Source organism: Falco rusticolus, chromosome 3 (genome assembly GCF_015220075.1).
Source record: "Falco rusticolus isolate bFalRus1 chromosome 3, bFalRus1.pri, whole genome shotgun sequence".
In the NCBI taxonomy this organism is placed as follows: domain Eukaryota; kingdom Metazoa; phylum Chordata; class Aves; order Falconiformes; family Falconidae; genus Falco; species Falco rusticolus.
In genome coordinates, this window is record NC_051189.1 from 119,571,285 (window position 1) to 119,591,621 (window position 20,337).

The window sequence follows — 20,337 nt, forward strand, 5'->3', positions numbered from 1 at the left end:
GAAAGGCCATCTTGATTTTTAGAGCATTTGTGGTATAGAAAACTGCAGCAGAGAGCTCCTAGCAGAGCTGCAACCCAGCTGCGCTTGGCCTGAAGGAAGCGTAAGGACTCGCCACCCCTTGTCCGAGCGCCTGGCTCAGCCAGCAGCAGGGCTACGAGCCACGGCAGCCGCTCCGCACCCCGGCAGCGCCATCCACCGCAGGAATTTTCCCTCCGTACAGAGAAGGAGCATCTCATCCTCCCAGCCATGCTTTGAGGGTTGACGGTGTCCAAGCATTAAACTAGAACTACAATCCTTACAACTTGGGTGTCAGGTGGGGGACGCCAGCGACTGGATCCGCAGCCCACCGACGGGAGCGAAGGAAACTGTTGAACCGCGTTGCACCCGAGCCGGAGATGAGCACTGAACAAAAGCACACTGGAGATATTTCAGCTTTTATTTGCAAATTCATCTGTACATTCTCACTTGGTTGTTGAGCGACAGCTGCCAGGGGCCGGCAGCAGCAGGGGGCAGCAGCAACTAGGAGTTAACAGGAGCTTTCCACAGCGCCTGGAAACAAGAGACAGCAGAGGAAACAAAACCCCACTCGCCTTTTACATTTAACCTTTTCCGAGCAAGGGAATTAGAAATCGGGTCATCTTTATCACATTCAGAAAGGTGTTGGATTTACAGTCCTATGCGTTCAGCATAAAGATCTCGGGTTGAAGTGACTATCTGCAGAGCAGCTTGAAAACTATCCCAGGCTTGCTTTTTTTTTTGAAGCCAGCATCTTAAAGCTGCAGTACTCTCCATGCATCCTTCCCAGCAGTCCCAAAGCCAAATAACAAAAGAAGCCCTTGCAAAATAAATAATCATAGGAAAATAAATAAGATTAGAACTGGAATATACAGTTACATGGTCTTTATTTGGTTTCAGAAGTGGAAAAAAGTGGAGCTAAACTGCAGCTTTAAGCCTTATGCCTGAAGCAACCTCAAACACTTTGCAAATGTTACAGTTGATTAGCTGTACAGGTCAGAGATCCGCAGTTCCACAGAGATGAACATTTAGGCACATACGCACCGCCTTCCCCATGGCATACTTTATTTTGCTCAGCCAGTTAGAAAAAAGCCTGCTGGAGGGGAAGCGTCCCCTTTCCGAGCTGAACAGACAAAACCGAAGAGCTATTTACTGTCACAGTAAAAAGTCCCAACAAATATCTAACCCCACCCATGTTTGCAAGGGGAAAACTAGTTCAAACCATGCACCAGGGAGGCAATCCTCTCCCGGGGGAACCTTTCAACTTTGCTGGCACCACAGAATCCTTGAGCAAATCCAGCTACCAGCAGGGCTGCCAGCTGCCCATTGCTTCCTGCGCTCAAAGCCTAGTTGTGGAAAGTCGTAAGTCCATTATTTCTACTTAAGCCAGAAATCCTGTTAATGCCATTTAGAGGCAGCTCTACAGCAAGAGCTCTTGATCTGCTCCCTGTTTAGGGTACACGCCCCCTCCCCAGGAACTCCCACACAGAAAAACCACACAGAAGAGAAAAGCGATCCATTGCAAGCCAGTGTCCGATGATTGTCTCTTTGGGGAGGTCAGGAATCCAGGACGGGGCAAGGCAGGGGAAGGGAGGATGGCAGGTGGAGAAGGAAGTTAGAAGCAAACTCAAAACCACCAAGACACAAGGAGGAGCTCAAAGCCCCTCAACAGCTGATGGCACTAGGTTGCTGTTTGCTAACAAAGTCTGAAATGAAGTCGAACTCGTTCTGTCCCAAGAATAGCTCTGGCAGCTCCTGAATCCGGTCCAACCCCAGTTCCAGGACAAGGGACGTCAAGACCTCCTCATCTATGAGATCAGTGTCCATAACGTTCAAGGTCAGTGCCGGTGAGGGCATGTGCTGCATGCCCGGGTGCTGGCTTGGCCCCGCTCTGTACTGCTGGGCACCAGCTCCCATGGGCCCGTTGCTCATACCCAGCGGGTGGCCCTGGTACTGGGTGTTGAGTTTTTGTAGGTGCATGCTAGCCATGAGCTGCTGGGTGCCCACCGGCCCCATGTACTGCTGCTGCTGACTCGGGCCATTGAACATCATCGCGCTCTGCATCTGGTGGTGGCCCATCTGTCCGCTGAGGCTGGGTCTCGACCTCATCGCACCGTCCATACCAGCCCCTCCGTAGGGCATCATCTGGCCGGCCGCGGGCAGCGTCCTCAGCACATGCTGCCCGTGCTGCGGGGGTCCCTGCAGCCCACTCACTCCCATGCGGTAGCTCTGCAGCCCGGTGCCACCGTGGCTCATGGACATCATCATGTGCTCGGCCATGGCTCCGGGCACGGCTCCCGAGGACGGCACCGCTCCCCGCTCCCCTGCGAGCCGGCTCCGGCCGCGGGTCCCGGAGAGCTCCCACCCTTGCCCCGGGAGGAAGGCGCCGCTCCGCGCCCGCCGGGGGGCCGCGCCGCCCGCCCCGGGGGCCGCTCAGGTACGCACCGCTCCGGGGCTGGGGCGCGCAGCGGGTCCCGCACCGGCACCGGCAGCGCCGCGTCGCTCGGCTCGGCGGGCGGGGGCGGGCGCCGCGCTCCGGCGCTTATAGGGGCGCGGGCGGGGGCGGGCGGCGCGGGTCGGCCCCCACCGCCCATTGGAGCGCGGCGCAGCCCGGCCCCGGTGGGGCGGGCGGGGCACAACGCCCCGGCCGCTGCTGCGGGTCACGGCGCAGCCCGGTCCGAGGGGCACCGGCACACCCCGCGGCCGGGGCTTCGGGAGCGGGCACCCTGCCCGGTCCGCTGCAGCACCTCGGGCCGGCGCGGGGAGAGGGGCGGGTGGCAGGCGGGGCCCCGGTGTCCCACCCGCACCCTGCCGGGGGCGCGGAGTCCCCGGTGCGCGCTCCCCGGCCGTGCCGCCCGCTGATCCCTTCCCCACATGTTCCTCCATGTCAGCACCAGCCAGGGCAGGGGGCGCGGCGGCGGCAGGGAGCGAGGGACAGCGGGGCCGGGGGTCCCTCGGTGCAGTTCCTCCAGGGACACTCGGCCGCGGAAAACTTGGCTCATCCCTGTTCAATACCCCACTTAGGCGCCCTGGGGCAAGGATTAGGCCTGGGGCAACTGGGAACCTCAAGCAGGTCATTTCTGCTCCCAGCCCGTGGTGCTGGGGATGGTGCTGTGTTCATGCTGAGCACCGGTTTTAACTGTTTGCTAGCACTGCACTCACCCTGCTTCCTGAGCAGGGACCCTGCCTGCCTCTGCTACTGCACATGGCGTAAGATCAGCTCTCTGGAGAGAGTGGCCCTTCCAGTGCCTTCCTCTGGCCCAGGGTCACCCTGACCCAGCCTTCCCTCCTGGTCCCGCAGCTGGCTGGGGTGCTGGTACCCACCGCGGGGCTCGTGCTGAACTTCCCATTCATACTGAAGGATGTGCACACAGACCTTCATCAAGTGCTTCCAGGACCGCTGGCCCCCGCCAGCACATGCCCTGGTGCAGGAGGGTGCTGGCCATCATGGGAAGGGTCCTTGCTTGGTGGTGGTTCTGGTTGCAGGGTCAGCAATGGGGTGTTACCACATGGTGAGTCCTTACCAGCTGAGGTGGCTGGGGTTAGTTGCTGGTGTTAGCTGGACGGTTACTCTGCCAGCAGTGCCCTCCCAGCAAGGATGCATTGACACTAGATGCAATTGGTAGCAAGGTGAATGTTACAAGCGGAGATTTGCTGGTGTAACTCTGTCTGCAGCACTGTCATTTCTGAGTTGAGTTTTGGCTCACAAGGTCCCAGTGCAACCCGCCTGCTCACCCACTGAGCTGTGCCAGCCAGGTTACCATGGGCCTTGGCTACAGCAGCACTGGTGCTCTCTATAGGACATGATGCTTTCCAGTAACATATGAAAGCAAAGCAGTGATTTTTCCTCTTTACTTTTTGTTTTGAAGGAACCTAGAGACTTCATTTTTAAATATATTGGTGTTGCATGGTTACCCACTTGGAAGGCAGGTGATGGCAAAGTTAAACTTGCTTCCCCAGCTTCATTGTCTTAGTTAAAAGCTGCACAGGAGAGCACATAATCAACAGCATTACAGGTCACAGCTCCCGTAATAACAGACAGACCTTTTCTGGAGACTCAGAGCAGGTTTTTTCATGGATTTTATGTGTTCTGCATGTTCATCGCGCTCACGGACCCTGCTGAGCAGAAGGAAGTGCCAATAAAGTTTCAAACGTTGCCGAAGAAGTTGTTTGTTGCTAATTGCATTACTTGAGAAATGAGGCCTAAGTACACACTGGCATGAAGGGACTGAGTTAGGCAGCACAGTTGTCTTGGGCGAATGCCTAACCACGTGGTGCTGACCTGAAGGATTCCGTGCACGGAATATCTCTATATCAAAACACCTTAAACCAGCAGCTCAGAGCAGGTAATGCCCAGAAGCCATCAGCTTCCAGATGCAAGTAGCCAAGAATGGAAAGTGTCTTTTCCTACCTGGACCGAGCACAAGGCCATTAACCTCCAGGACATTCTGGGAGCTGCTTTTGTTTGTGCCATCTTCTGCCTTGCTAAGTGGCTGGGATGGGTTTCAGGTGTTGCTGGTGAGCCTCTAACTGATGAATCAGCTGGTTAATTGTTTAATGTAATTATGTAATGATTGTTTTTTAACTCTAGAGATTTTGACAAATGCATTTTTTAGTGCTAATAAACACATGCTCACATACACATACTTGCCTGCCTGAGAGTTCACATGCAGATGCACACCCAGGTGAGGAACAAATACAAGGGGAGTGCCTGCCCTTGTCTTTGCAAGTGCATCCAGCCATGAAAACCTCTCTGACTTGGAGGAGAGGTGTGGCATGTAGCACAGATCCTGGTCAGGGGCAGGAATTCTTGGACAGGAGTAACAAGTGGGAAGGGGCTGTCCACAGCCATTTGCATTACAGCAGACCCCAAAGTGGTCAATGCCCCATCATTTTGGAAAAAAATTGGCAGATGAGGGAGCACGCTTGCTAAACATGAGTGTGCGAGTCTCCTCCATCTCTACACTGACTTATGTCCCTTCCCCTTTGAGAGAAACCAGATCAGCAATTGGACCAGAAATGGAGCTATGATGGCTGGGATCCAGTCCCGGGTCTAGCTTGTTACATTGCCCCCTAGATGTTTCACCAGCATAACCTGGGGTGTTCTGAGAGGAACCAGTGCCTGCAGAAAAGGAAGAGTATGGAAGGCATTGTGGTGGTGAAAGGTGTCCACAGATCCGCAGGCTCCATGCATGCTGTGCTGTGTGCCGCCTTCCTGTGCTCTGTGTCTTGAGGACTTCCTGTTCTTGAACCAGTAACGCTTTATTTCACAGGGACCATTGTAGACTTGCCTGCTGCATTGCACGCTGCCCAGGCAATGGCTGGGGAGCGGAGCTGGGAAAGGGCTGACTAGTTCTGGGCGCATCCCCCTCACTGGCCTTTTTGGCCCAGAACAAGCAGCGGTTCCTTGTTGTGCTGAAGTTTCAAGTATCAAGGACTCAAACCACTGTAGCTGCATTTACAAGGCACTGTGTGCGAGTTGATCTAAGCCCCGGGTTGCAGTGTCTCCTCTGTCTCCCCATGCACTGCCATCTGCCATCAGCCCGTGGACAGACTGGCCTTTCTGGGAAAGCAGATAAACTGCCTGTGTATCAGATCCAGCCCTGAGGCTGTCAGTTGGTCAGCCCTGACTTAAGTCACCACATAAGCCACCTCCAGGAGTGTGTCATTTACGGCTTCCTGACGTGGGACTTCCCCCGTCTGGCTGTACTGGTGTCATCAGCCCTGTGTTATCGAGGGTGGATTAACCAGGCTGGGAATTAATAAGATCGTTGCTCCGGTGGCACCAGTTTGGCTCTGCATGACTGGGGATCTGGAAGCACTGCCCATGTGCCTGTGTCCCAGGTCAAGGTATCCATGTGGGTGGGCATCAGTTTAGGGATCTGATCACCAGCACATTGCAGACCTTTTCTTTTCCCTCTGAGGAGGGTGCTTGCAACCTGATGTCCAGCTAGCCTGCATTACCTATGTCTTTACGTAAGATGTTCCCTCTTAATTTTTTATCATCATGCATCAACTGCACAGCTCCAGTGGTATTACTGTGGTAAAATCGTGTCCCCAAAGCCTCCCAGGGGTGACAGGTGGCAAGGCAAATGCTTTTTGTAAGCAGAGATGTGAACACTTTTCTCTCGTGATGTTTCACATCTAGCAAAACTGGTTCTTGCTAATTCCAATTGCTGATCTACAGTCCAAGACCTCTTTTTTGTAAGATCCTGAAAACTCTGTTGCAGTGGGGGGACACAGACATTTTTATAAAGAGCTTTGTAGGATGTAAGATGTACTGATGAATAGAGAGCAGGCAGAGGATATTTTGTTGAATTTCCTCCTACCAAGCAATTATCACTATGCATTTGAGTTTACAATCCACCCACTGCTGTGGGGTGTGATTTACCTTTGCATGGAGACTGCAGAACAATGTGAGTAGCAATGTGAGCTATGTATTTGGGTGTAGATGGAAGGATCTGAGGAACCTCATGATTCAAAGGCTCCTGGATGCCCAGCTAAGTCAATGCTTGGCCCTGCAGAGCTTCTACATGGTAAAAGGGTCCTCCAGGAGAGCTGAAGCCAGGTGCTACATTGTCCTGTGGTTCCTCATCTGCATTTAGGTAGAAACACTTCATAAAAGGCAGGAGGTGTTAGGCACACTAGCAGTGCAAATGGCCCGGGGAGGAGGACAAGGGCAGCTTGTTCCCTGATAGCCCCGCTGAATGCAGGGGTGTTAATGCTGACAGCAAGCATGACTGGTCTGCAGCTGGTGGCCAGCTCCAGGGAAACTGGGTTCGCCATTAACCCTGCTGGGATTCGGGAGCAGTGATGCCAGGGAAGGGAAGGCTGTGCCTCCGCTCAGCTCTGCAGGAGCCTGACAAGCACACAGGTGGCTTGTGTGCAAGCTCCCTGCACACATGCTCTGGGATGCATGGCTTCCTGCAGGCACTGACAGCGATGTAGGACTGTGTGCCCTTTGGCAGGGTCTCACCTGCCAGGGCTACTAAATGGTGCGAAAGTGATTGAGACCAGAGCAGGGCATGGAGAGGTTTGGTGCTTCAGATGTAGCCGGGCCAGCAGCTGACCCCCGCGTGGGGGTGCTCCAGCCACTGAGCTGGCTTCCCCATCTTGTAAACAACTTCTTCTTAATTTTTGTCCTCTGGGTTAATCTTGCTCTGTGGGGGCAGATAACATCACTGGATTTTTTCCAGTGTCCTTTGCAAGCGCCTCCTGCTTTGGACTTTGGCTGAGACGCACACGAATGAGGCGCGAGCTTCCTCAATTGCTTTCTCTTGTTTGCTTTCCTCCGGGCCTGCCGCACACCCCTGGTGCTGGCCGCTTCCCGCTCGGCTCCCTGCCCTGCGCCAGCGCCTTGTTCTCAGTTTTGAGGAAGGGTCTGGGAGGTGAGCCCGGCACGGCCACATGCCTCCCTGGGTGTCCTTGTGGGGTTGGGGCCAGGCTGCTGGCAGGGAGTCGGAGGGGGCAGTGGGGTCTGGCCTCCCCTCGCTGATGCCTGCAGAGCTGGTGTGGGACTCGGTGTCCTGGCTCTTTGCCCTGCAACTTTGTCTTGTTCTGTTGTACTTTTGCCAACACAGCCGGTTTGGGGTTTAGACCTGTAGCATGGCGGGTGTTGGCTGCACTTTAGCCTCAAAGGGCTGAAAGGCTTCTAGTCCTGAGGCAGAGCCAACCCCACTGCAGCTGGCCTGGTACCGGACCCCCAGCCCACCCAGCTGCCTGTCCTCACTCTGCCCAGAGGTCCCACCTATCACCCCTCAGGGACCTCCCTTGTGGGGTCTGACAACAGAAAATCTGTCTTGCTTTGGAGAGAGCTGGCATGCCCGGTGCTCCCCAGCCATGGATGTGCAGCCTGATCCTGGCCCAAAGGGCTTCGGGTGCTGCTCCAGGCATGGCAGGAGCAGGCAGCCTGCCAGACCGGTTTGCTGGTGCAGCCTCCGATGCCATATGGGCCGTGCACGTCACCAGCTCCTGCCTCGGCTGCATGTGTCACCGCTCACCTCCTCCCTGTGCTGGCACCCCTCCCCAGCATGGCCCCGTGCCTCGCCATGGCCAGGGAAACTGAGGCACCAACCCTGTCCTGCTGCTGCCCACGGGCTGGGCCATCAGCGGGCACAGGCCTCGCTGGTGTTCCCTCCCTTGGTGTTTCCTGTTTCTGTCCTTAGAGTTTTACAGGTTTCCGTACGGTGCCTGTGGTCCGTGGACTGAGCCCGCACACCGAGCCAGCTCTAGTGCCAAAGGGACAGTCCCCGGGCACTGTTGTGGGGCTGTGTCCAGGCACTGTCCCTTCAGTGCCACGGCCGCCCTGCCCACGTACCCCAGCATGTCCTTTGCCCTGCTAAAGACAAGCCAAGGCACAGTCCCCTCATGTGAGCAGCCCGTGGCTCTGGTGAAGAAGCTGCTTTGCCCAGGGCCTGGCTCGCATGGCTGCCTGGGCGTGCTCCTCCCCGCGTGGCCTGTCTGGGTGTCTTGGTCACTGCATTTCCCCCAAGCTGGATCTGAAGCCCAGAGGGACAGAGCCATGCTGTGGTTTCTCTGGCAAGGAGCCTCTTGAGTCAGGCACCATGGGCCAAGGCGGCCACTTCTTGTGTCCCCGTGCAATGCCCTGTCCCTCTGCCGGTTCCTCCCGGGGCCTGGCATGTGGCAGTGGGATCAGTGGAGATGGACAGCAGTGGCGCTTTCCCACCCAAAGGACCACTCCTGCACGGCACAGCATCCTCTGGGGCATGGAGTCAGGGGCGTTTGGGCTATTTCTTCTTATCTCTTGGCGCCTGCATTGCTGCTGTCTTGAGGCAGATTAGCTGGTGGCGGTTTCTCTGGTCTGCTGGCTTTGCCTTATGCAACTGTCTGGCATTTGGAGGTGTGGGGCAGTCAGGGCCGTGGTGGTGAGTGTTTGGGGGGGGGGCTGTAGTGTGGTGTTTCTTTCATTATCATCAGAAATAGCTGTTGCTGTTTATCTGCCTTTGCTTTCCTTCATGTTATGCAAGCTGCTTTTCAAATGGCAGTGGTTGTTTTCCCTGGGTTGATGTAGCAAGGATGCTCTTCTTCCTGGTATTTCCAGACCCTTGTGGCTATGACGCTGCTTCTCTAGCCTCATTCCTGCCCCTCTCACCGCCCTGACTGCGTTAGGATGCCCAAGTGCTTTTCCACTTTCTAACCAGTCTGAGTGTTGAGCAGATCCCTGGGAAGGTGGGAGTGTGTGAGCGGGGCGGGGGGGGGGGGGGCGCGCGGGGAGTGGGCTGGGGGCTGGGTGGCTCCGGGTCCTGTGGCCAGGGGAGGAACAGGACGGGTGACTCAGGGCAACTGAAAGTTTTGTCCTGGGAGAGCTGCCTGGGATCCAGGTCGCTGGGACCTGTTTGTCAGGTTCCTGTTTTTGTTATTCATCAGCTCAGTATTCCTGAAAACAAATCGCCTTCCTGTCACTGGGTTGGCATCACACTGCACCGGAGCATGGAGGGCGTCCTGCAACACGTGCCTGTTTGTGTGGCTGGTTTCGGCTCTGCCAAGGCCGTGGGCAATTGTGCCGGTCCCGTGGCTGTCTCCAGCAGGAGCTGCTCCTCCGGGGCCGTGCTGGGAACAGCCCCAGCATCGCCTGGGGTCCTGCCTCCCTACCAGCCTCCTCCAAAGCCAGGGCAAAGCGTCGCAGCCTTTACTGTCAGAGGAGACTTTCAGGCTCTGTAAGGTGTGATGATGGTCTCTGAGTCGTGCCTGGGTTGGGGTGGGACAGGACAGAGCTGTGTGGGTGAGTCACTGCTGTGTGGGGGGTGAGAAACTGCTGGTTGTACGGAGAAGGGGAAGAGCAGACAACAGGGTGCCGCAGGGGCACAGCCTGAGGCACCTCGGGAGGCTGTAGACAGTTCTGGGGAGAAGATACTTGGGGTGGGCCTTGCTGTTTCCTTGGTCTGCAACAACTCCCTTCTGGAGCTGGACAGGACATTTCTACTCAGGCAAAGCTTCAGCAGAAAAACCTGCTAGCTAAACCAGTGATTTCACCGTTACGTATTTTTTGCTTAATGGAAAAACTTCTAAATGAAAATGTTTGTTCTATTTTGAGGAAATAAAGAAACAATTTTTCTTGCATCATCCATTCTCCTTTTTATCATGGTAAAAGCTTACAGGGAGCAGTACCTCCTGATCTCAGAAATAAAGAAGAAAACATCTGTTGGTATTTGTGGTGAAAGAAACATAGCTGTGCATAGCTCACCAAGCTGCTACCTGCCTGGATTTTAGTCATCTTGTCATGTCACCCGGATGGCAATGTCAGTAGACTCAAGCAGTGCTGCTGGCCTGGTGCAGTGGACATGTGCCAGATGCCTGGAGGTCAGCCAAAGTAGCAGGGCTTGTGGCCAGAGGAAGCCCAGTTCTCATGTGAATTTGTTTTCTTTTTACAAGGAGAAAATGATCTGGATGCTTAAGTGAGTTATCAGTTTATTGGGAGTAACCTGAAAATGTGCTACCCGCAAGTGTGCGCTCCTGGCCAGTATGCACTGAAATCCATGGGAGCTATTGAGATGTGTGATGTTGGGAAAACAGCTTGTGTTGCTGCTGCCATTGTCAGGATTAAAACACAATTGCCCTTTTTTGGAACACTGATTGCTGAAGGCATCTGTTGTGTAAAGGATAAGCTGGTGAAAGCGGTGGAGTGCTAGGTGGGGAGAGAAATTGTCCCCCTCTTTGCTGCAGGCCATGCTGTGTGCTTTTGAAAGACCTTTTAGTTCCTTGCTCTGCACTGTGTTCCTCCTGTCCGGGCTCCAGGGAAGGTGGTGGTGGGGTAGTCAGTGCTGGTGGGTATGGCGTGGGGTACAGGAGAGGTGGGAGCAGGTGGCGGTCAGCCCAAAGCTGGGCAAGGAGGTCCCTGGCTTGATGTGGGATGCAAAACTTGGAATCACGGGATGGAGTTCAGAAGAGGAAAATGAGAGCCAGACTTTGCAGCAAATCTCCTTGCATGGGAGACCAATTTGGCCACCGGCCAGCATCCCACTGGTGAGCTGTGGATGCCTTCACCCAGGAGCTGGAGCAACGCTCAAGGAGGTGTTTGGTGGGGGGTGAGCCTGCAGCGAGGCATGGAGGACCAAAGACATTCCTCCTTCCCCTCCACTTGCCCTGCGCCATCTCTCTCTGCTGCTGAGCCTACAGACAGGGTTGTGCATGGCCTGTGCAGGGTTGCCTCCAAGGGATGCTCCTGTGTATCTCAGGGGAGAAGTGGCTGAGGCCAGACTCTGAGGTTATCTTGCCACTGGGGTCTCTCCGATGCTACCTGAGGGATACACAAGACAGCGTCAGTCACACGCTGGCACCCCTCCAAGATCTTCATGTCCTGACACTGATGCCTGAATGCTGCCATTTCTGGCCTCGGCAAGGTCTGAGTTGGGCTCTGCAGCTGAGAGCCTGCAATGAGTTTAAAAGTTGAGGGTCTGAAATGAGACAATCCATCTTAAAAAATGTCATCCCCTGGGAGACACAAGTGCAAGGCTGGGTGACAGCTCTGCATGGAGCTACAGCCCTTTCTCACCTTGGACAGAAGTGAAGGTCTGGTTGAGGCTTGGGCCACCACAACTCTACCTGTGTTCCTGTACAGGTGACTGGCTTGATCATGCTGTGCTTTCCAGCAGCACCGTGAAGGCATTCCCATCTCTTGGGGTGAGGTAACTGTGCTGCAGGGCATGAACATCTCTGGGACCTGAAGGGTCCCAGCTCTCTCAGCCTCTCGTCATATAAAAGATGCTCCAGTCCCTTCATTCCTGTGACCCTGCACTGGACTTCCTCCAGTAGGTCCTGATCTTTCTTGTACTGCAGTTTGCGCAGCAGCTTCTGGGCACTGCTTCTCTGAGATCTTGAGATCTCCTTAGGCTTCTAAGCACTTTCTCTTCCTGTGTGGAACACTGCAGATGTCCCACTGCTATGTTTGCAATCTGCCTTACACAGCTGGACCCCCCACGGGTGTCCATGCCCTTGTGCTCCTACCACTGTGATACCCAGGGTCTGCCTGCACTGGGACAGAGAGGTGCCCTGTGTGCTGTCCATCTGCCTGCCCTTCCTCACTGCATCCATCTGCTCTGGCTGGGCTCTGTGCTGCCCAAGAGGTGTGGAGCACGTCAGAGTTTGGTGTGGACCTGGGCTGTGCCTGGGAAGGGGGATGTGAGGTGTTCCTGGGACGACGGGGTACCCCCAAAGCCAGGACAAAGCATGCCAGTAGGTGGGAAGGTCCACTAGAGATGACCTGATCTGCTGCAACCACGGTGTTTGGTCTGTGCACTGTGTGAGCAACAAATTACACATGGAAATGGGGGAAGGGAAGAGAGGTGGCCCTCCCCCACTAGCTACTTTTGTGGGGTTAAAAGTATGAGCAAGTTCTGAAGCTGGTGACAGCAAGGAGCAGGAAGAGATGTGAGGGGTTATAAATATCTGACTCTCAAGGGGCAAAGAAATGAGATACTAGTTTCCATGAACAGGCTCCTGGAGTGTGACACCCTCTTCCCTCTCTTGCGTGGTTGTACTCCAGATAACAGAAACCACCGCTGATTTCCTGAACTCACTATCTTTGTTATAAAAAACCCAAACAGCAGCAGTTTATAAATAAGGCTTAGAAAAAAGAGCTGCTATTCTGAGAAGCAATGAAACCAGCAGCTTTCCCAGCTCAACACTTCAGTTCTGGTTCACAACAAGCTCAAGCCACCCCAGAAATAAGCCTGAAACCTTTCACAAAGAGGAAAGGAAAGCGGGACTGGGCTGCAAAGGAGGCAGTGGAAGTGCTCTGCAGAGCGGTGGGGTGCTGTTTGCCTTCCCCGCTTCTGCTGGCTCCATGCTGAGCTTGCCTCTTCCTCCCGAGCTTCACCAGATAACCTCCCTGTGTCCTGGCAGAAGCCCACAGACACAGTTACCTGCTAGACCTGCTGGTCCAGAAAACAGACTGCTGCTTAGTCACTGTGCTTTTGCAACCTGTGACATTTCAGGGCTCTAGGCTGTGTACTAACGTCAATGGACAATACTGCACCTGGCACCATGTTGTGGCCGGATGCTGAGGAAACCATCAGCAAGACAGCAGGAGCTGAAAAGAATGCAGGGATGTCTGCCAAATGTTCTCTTAGAGTTCACTGTGCCTCTGGCCACAGGGTCAACTGTGTACTGGGACTTCTGGGTACTGCTGCACCTTCACTGAGATGGGGCATGGACCGGTGTCTAACAGGGGTAGCTGAGCCAGCTCTGCAGTGCTGAAACTCCACAAATGTGTGTGGTGAAGTTTGGCTAAATGTGGTCCTGGCATACTGGAGCAGATCTAATGGGGTGGCTGTGGATGGGGAAGCCCTAGGGCAGGGTTTTCTTGATGCCCCAGCACTTCAGGAAAGATGTGGAGCAACTGGAGAGTGTTTTGAGATGAGCAATCACCAGCAGAGCCCTGGTAGTTGGAGTTGCTGGACAGTTTATCCTGGAGAAAGGACAACAGAGGTAGGGAGAAGAACAGTCTTCAAATACACAGAGGACTGCTGTGAGGGTGAAGGACAGATCTTTCTGCCGTGTTCATGGTGCCCAGAAGCTGACCAAGGGACTTCAGCTGTGGGAAGGGGATTCACGTTAGACCCAAGGAAGATCCTCCTGCCTGGAGACAGCTCTTTGTCTTGTAAGAACTTTAAAATAGTATGATGCAAGGATAGCTGAGCTACCTGGGGTTGGAGAGCAGACCTGTCTTCACCCAGCATACTTTCCAGTCCCCAAGTGATGCCAAGTCTAGTCTATGAGCTTCTGTGGTCCCAGAAGACTGCACCGTCTCTTGGGTTAGGGTCTGCTGAGTTTCCAGAGGGGGAAGTCTGGCCTTTGCTACTTGTGTGGAAGTTTTACAGTTCAGGCCAAGAGAGAACCAAACACCAAGCTGCGTGCTGCCGTATGGGGCTCTGGTCATCTTGAAGGAGCTTCCTCCAGGGCAGAAAAAATGACTGTGCAGGTGGCTGTGTGGCCCAGGACTTGTCATTATTTGTATTTTGAGAAGGCCATATATCTTGGTGGTTCTTGCTGTCAGGGCTTCACACTGCTGCGCCTTGATAGGAGTTGCCTGGCTTACGGACCTTCCCACAGCCAGAGCTTTGGGTTTCCACAGGGCAAGACCATGGGTGCAGAGGCTTTTGCTGGAAGCACACTCAGATCAGGCAGGCCAGGACACAGTTTTATGCTGGAGACTTCCAAGCTCGGAGTGTAATAGGAAAGCGGAGCCATCTCTTCTGTGCACCCCCACGCTCCCGCCCCCCAGAGAGCAGTGAAGCCTGGCAGAGTCCCACCTCACAGAGAAACAGCCCCTACTCTTGGTGCAAGAACAGATGATTTCCAAAATGTCGCCAGCTCTGGCTGTGCAATCGTTGGGCTTTTGCAAGCTACAGTATTGACAGAACAAGCAGTTAAACAAATACTACCTTCTGCTGTAACGTTTGTTATTGTAGGCCACAAACCACAGGCAACTTGGCCTGACTCCAGGAGAGAGACCTGTGTACATATTCCCATGTTAGCAGTTATCTTCAAGATGCAGCTTCAGCTTGGGTCTTTCCCACAGAGGATGGAGGGATAATGGTTTACAGGCAAAGGCAGATCATCTCAGCACACTGCCAGCAGAAGCTGGGGCCATGGAAACCTGCTTCCTGGGCTCCAGAGATTCATCTTCTGCAGCTTCCAAACTCAAGCAGGAATTTTCATACAACACATATGCATGGACATAGCACATACATGGAGAGAGGGACGGCAAGCTAGAGGAGGGTGTATGGTGTATTTGTTGGCAGCACCTGTGGGCTCAGCTCTAAGGAGTAACACTAGCAAAACGCTGGTTTTGAATTCTGTCACATCAAAAACCTTTCCCATGTTCCCTTATGGGGTATTGGAACGGTCAGCTCATTGCAACCAAGATGATGGGATTCTGCTAATCCAAAAAAGGTCCTAAATATGGAGTTCTAGGACGGATTCCACATATGTTTCACATATTGTGCCTATCAAGTAAAATTCTGTTTGGTGTAGTTCTTCTTGGTTACCTTGTTGATGCTCCTGACATTACAGATGGGATGGGACGGGATGGTATGGTATGAGTGGAGAGAGTGCAGACATACTTAGTTATCTGCTACATCTTGTCTTTGAAGGAGGACAAGATGCCAAACCCTCTGGGCTTCCTGCAGTTGTGCTTTCAGGGGCATGTATGCAACCCTGGATGGGGCACCTTGGAGATGAATGGCCACTCTTTGTGAATGACCATTCATAATGACTGAGGAGGAAGTGCTCAGCCAGAGCAGATAACTGAGGGTGGCTCAGATTCAGGCATGCTTGGTCCTTGCAGAAGGTTGTCCAGTTCTCCCATATGTCTGGCTGCTGAAGGTGTGTAACGATTGAGCATGACACTCCTTATCACAGTTAAGTGGCCCTGTGGACTGAGACACTGATGTCAGGAGTTGCACAGCTGCATATTTCAAGACGCGGTGCCCCAGTGCTGAGCATTTACCTAGATCATTCCAAGGATCCAGCATTTTGCAATACGGGAATAGAAACCCCATCTTGCCTTGCAGGGCTACAGCAGCGACAGAAGTATCAGTGGCTGGTGATGATCCAGTGGCTGCCGGCACAGAGGGGGGTGCAGGTCTCCGCGCGTGGGGCTGCCTCGTTGCCCCGGCGGTGCAGGGCTGCACGCTGTTGGTGTGTCACGCTTCCCCGCTGCCCTCCACGGGAAGCATCTTATGAAAGAATCGAGCAGTTACAGTTGCCTTCACTCGGCTGCCACTCAGGTTGTGGCAGCTTTTCGTTCCTGATTCCTTTCTTGCTTAAGAAAACAACTGAGGGTTGGTTTTTTTCCTCTGTCATCTTTGGCCATCCTGTGAATGTGTTTCCTTTGCAGCCACGTGGCTTGCAACCAGCTCAGGGCTCCAATGCAATCAAAACCTGCACGTAAGCAAGGTTGGAGGCTGTAGCCCTCCAGAAATTAAACTCCTTGGACCTGTCCCGGTGGGCTTCGAGCACGGTCTGCTGCATATGAGCATGGGAGGCTTTTGGGGTTCACTCTGAACCAGCAGCACCGCTATAGTCCGACACCCTCAGAAGCAGTGCTGCAATGATCTGACACAGAGCATCAGCTCTGTGGCCCCTCCAGAAGGTCTGTGGAGGGGCAGCGAGCGCACCTAGTCCTGCTGTGGCCATGCTTCTCCCAGCAGGCAGGCTGTGCTCGCTGGCTGCCCGCAGCACCCGCAGCCAGCCGTGCTGCCCAGCTGCCGGTGCCTGGAGATGCTGATGGAGAAACAGGGGATGAATGTTAATCCCTCAGAGCAAGGCTTGGCTGGCCTCTGCAGGGCTCACGAGCCACCTTGGTATTTGGGAGGGAGGGAACAAGTGGTGTCAGTGGAGCCATGAAGAGTTGGGACAAGTGAGAAAATGGTCTTAAAACAGCACAATCATGACAGCTGTGTGCAGAGGCTATTACTAAATGCCAGGTCTCAGTCAATCCTGCTGATTTCTTGGGAATTATTCCTGCCCTGGGAGAGAAGGATAGATTTTTCTTCTGTTATCCCTTCTGCTCTACAGCAAGCACCGTTTGAAAGCTCAACAGAACAGATAGTGATCTTAAAGTAAACATTTCCCCCATTGCACGCAGGCTTTAGACATCATCCATGGAAAATAAACTCAAGCCTTGCTCTCTGCACAGCTACACAGTGATGCTGTTGCTGTCTCTTCTCCTCAGGATGATGCTGGTGTGGCTCTCTCTGCACGCCCTCCTTAAGCTGTGCCACTGCAGAGCCAGGACACAGAAGGAATGAGCGAAGAGCATTTTTCTGCTGGACTATGTTTTCAGACACAGCCGAGGGCCTACCTGCCTCCCAGAAATGGGTCTGATCTAGGGACAACAGCCCAGAGAGGCAGGAAGGCCCAAGCCTACGCTGGCCATTTCCAGCTTGGTGGGAAAAGCCGATTCCATGTTCATGGTGGAGGAACAAGAAGTAAGTGGTTTGTGTCCTCTGCTGGGCAATGCATATGATGCACTATTTTCCTGTGCCTGAGGCAGCACTGGCTACCTGACATGCTTTTAAGGCAGCAGCAACACTTCTTGACACAGACTGAGCCCAACAAGGCACAACTGGGTCACCTCAGGGCTGGCTGGCAGCCTTCCTGATGAGGGACAGCCTCAGGAAGGATGCAGCAGCTTAGCCTCTCCGAGGGCTCGCTGCTCTAGCCAGGCTGGGCTCTGCGTGGCCTCTGCATCCCTCTGGGATGAAAGGTGGAAAATCTTGGCTGTGTGCCTCTCCCACCCACAGGACAGCTCTGCAGGGCAAGCTTGGTCAGCTGTAGGACGGAAAGAAATGGGGAAAGAAGTACCGGTGGTGTCATTTGCGGTGAGGTGCCATGAAGATCATCACCTGTTGTGTCTTGTAGCTGCTCAGAGGGCTGATTGCAGGACACAGCCAAGGGTGAGGATACCTCCAGGTCAGATGGGAATGAACTGGAAATGTACATTGCTGGGCTTGGAAGTGGACTGATGTTAGGACCAGGACTGGCTGTGAAAAATACCCTGGAACTGCTATTGCCTCAGCCTATACAAATCTACCAAGACATCATGGAATGGGGCCAAATGAAGCAGAATTCATTCAGGAAAGGAAAGTTCAGAGTTGTAATTGAACCCGTTTCAGACCAAAACATCTCCATGTTTCCTTTTGAAGTGGATGTTTTGAAATCTCAATATTTTCCTGCTTTGTGTGATAGCAGAAAATCGCTTGAAGTTCAGAACAGAAATAGGAACTTGGAGTTACCTAAAATAATGAATGCAAAATATTGTTTCCATGCCTTTTATCCCAGTCAAGATCAAAATTGAGTTCTGATATCTCAGAATCGCTGGTGGAAGGGATCTTTGTACTCTGTGCAGCTTCCCTGTGGCCCAGAGAGGTGACTGCATGTTGCCACTTGTCAATGACTTGCTCTGACTCTTCTGCTCTTCTTTACACTACGCAGGGCAGCGAGTTTTGTCCTTTCCTCTTGTGCAGCAGTGTCCTCTGCGTCTTGGTGATTGCTTTCCTTGCTCAGTGCATCTGGCCAGATAGGGAGCAGCGTGTTTTGATCACACAGAGCATGAGGAGAAGGGAGGAGGAAGATAGAGGAGGGAGGAAGAGGAGTCAGGTGGTGGGAGATGGAGATGGAAGGAGGCAAGTGAGGAGGCAGCAGCAGAGAAGAGCAGAAATAGTCCCTGGAAAGGCTCTTCATGCTCTCTGTATGGTGGAGATGGTCCTACAGCCTCCTCTCCAGGACCTGCAGGCCCAGGAGCGTGTTGAGAACATCTCCTGTGGTGCCAGCTCCCTGTGCAGCCCTGGGTGCATGGAGGTTGTTTTTAACTGAGTGTAGGTTTTTCCCCAAGTTTGCGCAAGATGCTCTCAGAGCGAGCTATAAATACCGCAGCGCTTCCTGTGCGGCTCTGCAAGGAGGAAGCTGCTTCCCCACCAGGGGAAGAGGCAGCAGCGTCCTCGGGGGTGCAGGCAGCTGCGTGTGTTGGGGGGCGGGGAGGAGGGGGGCATGTTGTGCAAGAGCCCCTCTCTTCCCCAGGTAGGGACTGGCTGCTTTCATCCAGCCTGGCCAGCACAGCCAAGCCCTGTTGCTCCACATCAGACTGGCCATATTTTGGCGTTTCTAGAAAGCAGCGTGTGGGGAAGCCATGGTGGGCTTTCTGGGGGCTAAGGCAGGAGGAGCAGGGTGAGGTGCATTCACAGACTTGTGCTAGGGACCAGCAGTGAGGTTCTGCTGGGAACAGTCCTAGCCCCTTTCTTACCAAGGTCTGTTGGGTGAGAAGATGCTGCTTTGTGTGATGCAGGAGGTGGCACTCCTGGAGAAGGGGTTTTGGAGTGACTGATGGGTTCGCACCCACAGAGAACTCTACAGAGGTGAGGAGAAAGGGCCACCTCTCACTGCCATCACTCCCCTGGCTCCGCTGCCCAGCTCTACTTGAGCCCCGGAAAGGGGAGCTACAAGAGAGGGGAAAACAAAGACACAAATGTGGCAAGAAGGCCCAGGAAAAACTGATCTCAAGATTTTGGTGGAATTTGGGAATGCAGGTCTTGCATTTGCGATAGGCCAGGGGAGCCTGTGGAGGAAGGGGACCTTGGAGAGCGTTTAAAGCACAGAGATGGAGGTGATGGAGAGGAGGAACACATCCCAGCCCCTTGCTGGACACACGGACCTCTCTTTGTCTTGCAAATGGTGGTGGTGAGCTGGGGGCCGGGGGGAAGAAGAGCAGACTCAGCACCAGCTCTGCTCTAACCAGCATTTGGGGTAGTCTACCTTTTGTGTCCATACTTGAAAGTTCACGGTCTCCCTCTGATGAGATGTGTGCTGGCCCAGGAAAAGTGTTTCTGCACCTCAGCCCTGCCAGCCCTCTGGACTCACTGTTTGCCCCTGGCTCACTCCTTGTCCTCCCAGCGGTGGGAACAGCATGGACACCCAGATTACTCCTGCAGGACCTCAACACCCAGGCTTTGCTATGTCCAGTCTCAGCTTTTCACCTTGTGGGCTTTGCTTCAAACGTCGGCACCGAACAGCACAGAAACCTCCATTACCGGGTGCTGCACCGGCGCGAGTGAGAAGGATTTGCTTGAATAGCCCAGCACCCCAGCTGGAGGGCAGACCCCTCGTTCCTCCTGCCACACTCCCCAGCCCAAGTGGCCCAGGAAGGTGCCTGCACAGGTATGTGATCATCCACTCAGGCTCTGGGCGGATCCACGCCATCCCTGTGATCTGGGAACATTTCCAGAAGCTGCTTCTTTACCCTCTGAGTCTGATGTGCAAAGGACGTGCTGTGGCTCATACTGCTCTGCGGGATGTCTGCTGCTCTGTCTCCTGGGGATGGACCCTCTGGGAGATAAGGACTCTGGTACAGATTCTGCCTCCTGTCTAGTGTCACGGGGCTGCCTGGCACTTCGCAAGGGGAAAAAAAATATGTGTTCTGCCACAGAAAGGTACAGCTTGTGTTGTGCCAAGGACACAGTGAAGAGAAGGAACACAGAGTGCCGGCAGGGAGGGGGTGAACTGTCCTTTATGGAGATTTTCTCTTTCATGCATCCATTTCACATGGCAGGAGCTGATCTAAGTGGAGGCTTCTGTGACCCTGTCAGGGCTCCTGCCTGCCCTTGGTGGTGTGCTCCTGCTTGCCTCTGTGCCAATGCTGGCCGAGCTAATTTGGGGAAAAATAACCTTGCAAAAAGTGCTTTGTGTTCAGCCAAATTGCCTGGTGCAGCGGCTGTTTGCATGGTCACAGCCAGTGCCCCGGTGCAAGGGAAGGGGCTGGGGAAGGGTGGGTCCTGCCTTGTTGAAATTAGAGGGTTTAAATTG

At 54.1% G+C, this 20,337-nt stretch overlaps 1 protein-coding gene across 1 annotated transcript; it reads right to left on the minus strand.

Moving 5' to 3' along the window:
• Positions 1-422: 422 nt before the first annotated feature.
• LOC119145189 (cbp/p300-interacting transactivator 3) lies at positions 423-2,541 on the minus strand. Its single transcript, XM_037381415.1, has 2 exons — positions 2,338-2,541; positions 423-2,305 (listed from the first exon to the last, which is right to left on the minus strand). The coding sequence occupies exon 2, from the start codon at positions 2,293-2,295 to the stop codon at positions 1,681-1,683; it is 615 nt and encodes a 204-aa protein (XP_037237312.1). The 5' UTR covers positions 2,296-2,305; positions 2,338-2,541; the 3' UTR covers positions 423-1,680.
• Between the last annotated feature and the right edge of the window lie 17,796 nt (positions 2,542-20,337).

Excerpts from the sequence above, each read along its gene's own strand:
- LOC119145189 (XM_037381415.1), bottom strand. The coding sequence starts at position 2,295 with ATGGCCGAGCACATGATGATGTCCATGAGCCACGGTGGCACCGGGCTG.